Source organism: Helianthus annuus, chromosome 7 (assembly GCF_002127325.2).
Source record: "Helianthus annuus cultivar XRQ/B chromosome 7, HanXRQr2.0-SUNRISE, whole genome shotgun sequence".
In the NCBI taxonomy this organism is placed as follows: Eukaryota; Viridiplantae; Streptophyta; class Magnoliopsida; order Asterales; family Asteraceae; genus Helianthus; species Helianthus annuus.
In genome coordinates, this window is record NC_035439.2 from 87,229,993 (window position 1) to 87,237,795 (window position 7,803).

Consider the following 7,803-nt stretch of genomic DNA (forward strand, 5'->3'; position numbering starts at 1 on the left):
ATGTCTGTAAATGTCTGTAAATGTCTGTAAAAGTCTGTAAATGTCTGTAAATGTCTGTAAAAGTCTGTAAATGTCTGTAATAATTGTAACATGTATTTCACCCCCGAAGTATAAAACTGAAAACGGTTAAGAGAAAAGGGGGACATGAACTCACAATATTGCGTCTTCGGTACTCGTAACCCAAATCTCCTCAGCAAACACGACTACCTACAATGGTCTAACGTCTATTAGGGTATTTACAAGTATGGGGGGGGGCAAAGTGTAAATTTTTATTAATTATGAGGTAATTATAAAAGGGTTAAGGGTATTTACAAGTATAGTGGGTGTATGTCATGTTTGCATGGTGCATGGGGATTTTTGTGACCATGATTAATTTAAAATAATAAAATAATATTTCTAACAATATTTTCATGTCCCGGGTAATGTCTGGTTGTTCGGTTTCGCATCGTTCCGTTAAAGCGTTTAATTGACCCGTAAAGCGTCTTTTGTGCATCTTTTTGTAACGAATTTAATTCCAACACTTAGGAAAGTGTCCAGGACCATTTAGTCAATACTCTATATAATATGAGTGTGTTAAAAGCTGAATTGTTACTGAAAATGCGGAATTCTGTAATTAAATTGCGTTTTAGGCACTTTCCGGCACTCAAACTATCACCTAGTGACATAGTCTTATGGTCCTCACTTCCCTACACTCCATACTGGTGTAGTGTTTTATCCCTGGCCCATACTGGCCTAAAAATAGTGTCTGTCTAAGTGCTGGCATTGTCAGCACGTGTCTGAGATATCCGCTCACTGTGCTAACTGTGCTTTGTGCATCAGGTCTGTCACTAAGAGTCTGTATAAAAATAAATGGAGCGACTGTATGTAAAGTGATGCACATGTATGTATGTAAGTAACATAAATCAGTAAGTAGTTTAAAGTGTCAGTTGTTATCGAGCACAATCATTAAGCACGTAATTTAAAATTAATTAATTGTACAGTACCTGAAATTTTGAGGGTTGTCACATAAAATAAGGAAAACATCAAAGTTCAGGGGCTATTTTGTAATAAAATCAAAAGTTATCCGAATGAGAGGCGCGCGCCATGCGGCAGCCACCCCTCATCCCTCCGCGTGTCGCGACAGACATGGATCCGCAGCCAGCCCTTCCTTGCTCGCGGGTTTGCCAACTTTTCAACCACTTTTCTCACCCAATTACCTTTAAACCTCATTAACATCTAAACCTAATCACCCACTATATAAGCAAGCCTCTTAACACTAATTTTCACTTTCCAAACACATCTAAGCTCTCAAAACACTCTCAAATTTGCTGGAAAATCAAGAACAAGACAAATTCTTTCAAGTGCTAAAAGTGAGTTCAAACTCACTTTTCTTTATCTTTTCTTCATCATTTCTTCCTCTACAAAGCTTGGAACACCTCTAAGATTGTTTCCACAGGTTTACCATGGTAAACGAAGGTGGAACATCACCATTTTGAGGTCCAAACTTTCTGTTTTGGAAGAATCTATGGAAAACTTTTATGAAACTTAACTTTTCTTCGTGAATCTCATTCCTAACATCTTCCTAAACCCATCTATGGTTATGGAACTTGTTAGAGATTGATTCTTACAAGTTTAGAGGTGCAAACACCCTCTAAACTTTCTATTTTGATAGGGTTTAAGATAACCCACAAGTGTTGAAGTCATCCAAGTCTACCACAGTTCATATGACAAGACTTGTGTTTGATGCAAGTGTGAACCTTGGAAGCTTTGGTTATCCTAACTTGTTCCACACCTCACTTGATGTTTTATTTTTCTATTACAAGTAGCTTACTAGCCCTAAAGTAACGTAACCCCGTCTAGCCTCCAACACTTAGACCGCCCGTAGTGGGGCGTTTTTTTTAAAAAAAATTGCCCGAAAACGCCCAACCCCCCATTACAGGGGGCGTTTTACGGCGTTATATTTTGAAAAAATGGTTGTGCGCGTTATAATGAAAACGCCCAGTTTATGTTGGAACAAATGCTATCCACCAATCAGGTATATCCACATGGTCTGACACAATGCTGAATGCCCCCCATGTGTGCTTGTTTTTTTTTTTTCATTAAAAATAATATGGGGGTTATTGGCATAATGCCCCACTACACCACTTTTGCTATAATGCCCCCTTGCTGACTAGGACGCCACCTGTCGGATAATGCCCCATGGTGGGGGCATTATAACCTTCTACCACTACACATGGTCTTAGTTCATTCTTTCCATGTTGGGACGGCACACCCGAGTTAATCTTACTTGGCTACTTGAAGACATATATGTTAGTTGTATATTTCTTTTTCATTCATGACCATCTGAATCATCCTTGTGATGATTTGTGCATTGGTGAATTCATACAATTAGATTATCTTACCTCCATGCTTGACTTATATGACAATCTGTGATACTCTTGATGGACTTAACTTAGAATTACTATATAACTATATAAATATAAATATATATATATATATATATACATACATATACATACATAGCCGAACTCATAATGATAATCGGTTTATGATTATATGTCATGAACTTAGGCTATTTTATCTAATGTTCTAAGCTCCTCATTTTTTATTCTAGTGGGCAAACTAGGACCTATGAAATCACATACAACTTAGTGTCAAAATGAGTACTTAGACAAGATACATTTTTATGCATACATACTTTTTGTGCTTGAATTCTAAATCCCGAATCCAACCACTCCATAAACTCCGAATGACCTTACACCTTCGATTCCCCATTCTCAATAACTCGTAATTCACGGATAATCAGATTAAAAAAATACTTTATGGCATGGGTAGGTGGCGCAAGTTTACTTTTTATCTAACATATGACTTTTTATTAGATTAAAAAAAAAACTTTATGGCATGGGTAGGTGGCGCAAGTGTTTACTAGTTAATGGGTATTTTGAACAAATTTGAAATGACGGATATTGGTTGGTTTAGGCTATGGTACTTACCCTTAGGTGCTCCTTCTACCCTAAGTGACATCAACGTAAAATAAAAGTCCGACTAACTATCTAAACCGCATCTTAACCACTACACATGAAACGCGTGTATCTTACTGCACAAAACAACACATCATTCTTTTGTCATACGGTCCCCTCCTTATTCCCCCTCATCTTTAATTCTTATTATAAATAACTCACTAGCTCTCCACACAACATTTTAACAAACCCAACATGGCCACCAAATGTACAATCCCAATAATCGATTTTCTCGATTTACCCAACCAAATGTCCAACCTGATTGCAGCTAGTGAAGAGTGGGGTTGTTTCCGGCTAATCAACTGCCACAACATACTTCCGGTGACTCTGATGTCAGATATGAAGGTTTTGGTTCGATCTCTGCTTGATCTACCGGTCGAGATCAAGCACCGGAACCTCGGTGTTATCGTCGATAGTGGGTATATGGCTCCATCGTCCAAGAATCCCTTGTATGAGTCTCTTGGGTTGTACAACACAGTGTGTTGTGCTGATGTCGATAAGTTTTGTTCTCAGTTGGATGCTTCGCCCCATCAAAGGCAAGTTTATTTTACTGATTTTAGTTAACGGTGTTTGTTTTTCCTGTAGTAACGTGTGGATATAGAAAATGTTAGCTGTTGGACTGATTTGGATGCTAACCCGATACCCGATGAACCCGGTTGTGATATGGATCGGTTATCGGATACAATAACACATAGAAAGCTCAAGTCTAACTCATTTATTTTTAAATTTTTGAAAATTTAAAAATTTTCTTTTACAAATGAATAGATATAACAATAAGAAAATATAAACTTTCTTTAAAACATGAGGATATATCTGACAAAAAAATGCGAATGGGTTTTTTTCTCGCCTTTTTTAAATAACCTGGCTAGAGCTCTACTAAAATTTTTAAACAAGGAAAGCTCGATTCCTTTATATTCGTGCCAATTATGAGCGGTCTTTTCAAGGTCTATTTTCAATTATGTTTCGAGCCACGAACTATTTACAACCTTCATGGTGTTAGATTTGTGTTTGTATTAAAGCATCCACAATAACACCACCTGTAGTGGTCCTTTGTTTGGACGTTGACGGGCAAAACAAATCCCCCACATGGCAACATCGCCCCCCAGGGGTTTTTTAGCAAAATTTTGGTTGGGCGTTTTCATGAAAACGCCGGATGAAATTATTTGTTTTATTGAATGGCCAATAACAATCATCCAACTCATCCATCATAATATTATTTGTTTTGTCTTAAATAAATATAATAATTGAGTAATCATTGTGGGGGTTTTTTAACTTCAAGCCTCATAATGCCCATTTGCGAACTAGGACGCCGCATGTCAGATAATGCCCAAGAGAGGCCCTTGAACTTCAAGCCACAATACACATGGTCTAAGTGGCTTAAAAACACCTAAAACGTGCCTAGTCATTGCCACATCAAAAAAAAAAAAAACACCTATTCCTCAAAAATATCAAAAACCCACCCAATAAAAAAAGCAAAAACATTGTCACATCATCACCAACTTTTACATTCATTTTTACTTATATACTTTTTTATTTGCTTTAGTAATAATAAAATATTACAAAAATAAAAAGTTACAGTTTATAAAGTTGAAGATTTTTAAGTAAAGTTATATGTTATATATATGATGAATGGTTTTTAAGAAGTTTGTGATGGTTATGGGTGAAGGGTTGGGAGGCAGAGGTCTCGCGTTCAATCCCGGTTGGGACATGTTAGTTTAGCGTTTACTGGTAGCCCAATTGTTTGATGCGTGTGTATGCTATTCCACAAATCTGGGTTCGATCCTTGTTATCATCCTCTCTTCTCATGTTTTGGAAAAGAGTGAGTGTGTTATACGTCCAGATGCAGGTTCGACTCCTGCCTAAAGCAAGTTAATTTATTTTTCCGTTTGTTTTTGTTAGCCTTTTGACGGGTGTGAATATAGCTTCCCCCTTTTTTTTGAAACGTATAGCTTCCCTTTATGTTAAAAAAATGTTATATATGTATTTACAGAGACAATAGTTTTTTTAGATTTAAAGCTTACATATATAAATAAAAGTTATATAATAATAAAAAATAGTTTTTTTTACTTCCCAACCCACCCCATTCGCCCCACCACTTACACCATGGACCAACCGTAATTTTCGTGCTCTTGCAGAAAAAATGAAACCCAAGAAAAGGAAAGGGTAGAAGAAAAATTGAAACCCAAAAAATGGGTAGAAAAAACAACAAAAACTGTCACATGGGCTAAAAACACCCCTCCAAAAACATCATTGGGGGTGCTCTTGTTATCTCGGAATGAAATGAAAATATCAAGTATATAGACAGTAAAGATATGCAAGTAGACAGTGACCACAAATTCACATATCTAATAACTTTTTTCTATTTATATATAGATAGTAAAGATATGTAAGGTAGATAGTGACCATATATTCACATGTCTAATAACTATTTTTGTTTTGAGTTAATTACGTTTTATGTCTCTGTGGTTTGTCAAAAATCACTATTTCACTCCATCAATTTAAAAATTGCCAACACAGACCTTGTGGTTTCACTAACATAACTATTACAGTCCACCCACACTAACGCAATCTAATTATTCAGTTAGTTTATTTGAAATGATCATAATATCCGTGTTATTAAAATTAGATTTAAAATAACGCCATAGAGTGTAAAAACAGAGATATGTATGTAAAGGAGATAGTGACCGTATATTGATTCACATGTCTAATAACTTTTTTGTCTTTTTTGTTTTTTATAACAGGGAGACCATCATGAAATATGTTGAAGCCGTACATGAGCTTTCTATGAGGATTGGAAAGACACTAGCTGAAAGTCTAGGGGTAAAAAGCGCAAATATGGGAATAGAGAAGTGGCCATGCCAATTCAGGATAAACAAATATCATTTCACCCCTGAAAGTGTTGGATCCCCTGGTGTCCAAATACACACTGACTCTGGTTTCTTAACCATCCTTCAAGACGACGAAGGCGTTGGCGGTCTAGAAGTCATGAACAAGTCCGGCGAGTTCATCCCCGTCGAACCATGGCCAGACACCCTTCTTGTTAACCTCGGTGACACGGCAAAAGTTTGTCTTCAAACAACCTGTTTTTATATTTATTTATTTTTTTCAATTATTTTAGTTTGACCAGTTTGGAGATAATGATCATGTTTGAAGGTGTGGAGCAATGGAAGGTTTTGCAATGTGAAGCACAGGGTGCAATGCAAGGAAGCTAAGATACGAGTGTCGATTGCATCGTTTCTTTTGTTCCCAAGTGAGACGGTACTGGAACCTCCACTAGAACTAGTGGACGATGATCATCCCCGTCGGTATGTTCCTTTTATGTATCAAGATTACAGGAAGCTGAGGCTCTCGACAAAGTTGGAGGCGGGTGAAGCTCTTGCTCTTCTGCATACACCCATCTCTCACAAGTGATAAACCATTATTGATTTACTTTCTATTGTCATGTTAAATAATTTGTGTTTGACTGTATGGTAAACACAAAATTTGAGGTTTGTTGATTCATAATTTTATATAAAAATGCTTTAATCAAATTATGTTAACGTGATAATCTAAAATAAATTACCTGGTTGATATACACTCACGTAAAAATCAGTAGTTTAATTTAGATTTAGAATAAATTTATTGCAAGTAAAGTATCATAGTGTGTAGGTGTTCAGAATTCGATTCGAATTTAAAAAATTCAAAATTTGGCTCGATTCAAATTCGATTATCAAGGTTCGAATTCGAGTTGATTTGTATTTGAGTCCAGGGGCAAAACCAGAGGGGGGTCAGGAGGACCCCCTAATTTGAACCAGTATAGAATATAAGCTTATGATGACCCCCTAATTAAATCGTTCTGGTTCCGCCACTATTTGAGTCTAGTAATCAAATTCGAATCGAATGAGTTTCAATTCGATTTGAAATTCGAATTCAATTTATATATAATTTTTTAATATATATATATATATACATATATATATACATATATATATACATATATATGGATTGGGTAAAATGAAAACCACCATGAGATGAGAGAACCGAAGGAACAATTATCAACCCTTGATCATTCATGTTTGAGTGGCTGAGATTAAACTGCATAAAGTAAAACTTTGTTTTTGTGAAAATTATTTTTGATTATGAAAAGGGTTGTTTTTTCATTTTATATGAACTTTTTGTTAATTAGGTTTATATGTGCCATGTCAATCAAATCAAAACAAAGAGTTAAATGCTCGGATAGTCCCTGTGGTTTGGACTTTTTTCACCTTTAGTCCCTAACTTTCTAAAATTACCCATATAGTCCCCAACTTTTCAATTTTCGTTCCCGGATAGTCCCTGCCGCGAATGAGGGTTAGTTTTTGGTGTTAGATTGGTGGAAAATGACTAAAATACCCTTACTAATAAAATATGTTATTAATTGTATATTTTATTAATTATATAATAATAAAATAAAGTGAGCCCCACCCCCAACCCTCTCCCCTTTTTCTTCTCTGTTTCTCCCTTTTCTCTCTTTCATCTCCTCTGTGCCTCCACCACCACCACCACCAAGCCACCACCATCACCACCGTCATCATCAGCATCAATGGCCATCATACACTCACGAGTCTAAGCTCGCCCGTTTCCTTGTGTCATACATACACTCGCGAGTCTTCACTCCCGCTACGGTTCACCTCCGTCATAACCACCACCCACCGGAGAATCCTCCACCAGCCACATTTTCGAGCTCAAAAATCATCCAGTGCTATTCAAGAGGAAGCTGTGGCAGCTTACTCGTATCCGTACACCGTAAATGTTGCCAATTTTGTCTCTGTGAGGCTCTCAGGCG

General features: G+C 36.6%; 1 protein-coding gene across 1 annotated transcript; it reads left to right on the plus strand.

The window, feature by feature from the left end:
* The first annotated feature begins 3,168 nt into the window (after window positions 1–3,168).
* Window positions 3,169–6,519, plus strand: LOC110886755 (2-oxoglutarate-dependent dioxygenase DAO). Its single transcript, XM_022134590.2, has 3 exons — window positions 3,169–3,535; window positions 5,741–6,062; window positions 6,153–6,519. Exons 1-3 carry the CDS (start codon window positions 3,195–3,197, stop codon window positions 6,408–6,410), a joined length of 921 nt encoding a protein of 306 aa, XP_021990282.1. The 5' UTR covers window positions 3,169–3,194; the 3' UTR covers window positions 6,411–6,519.
* The last annotated feature ends 1,284 nt before the right edge of the window (window positions 6,520–7,803 follow it).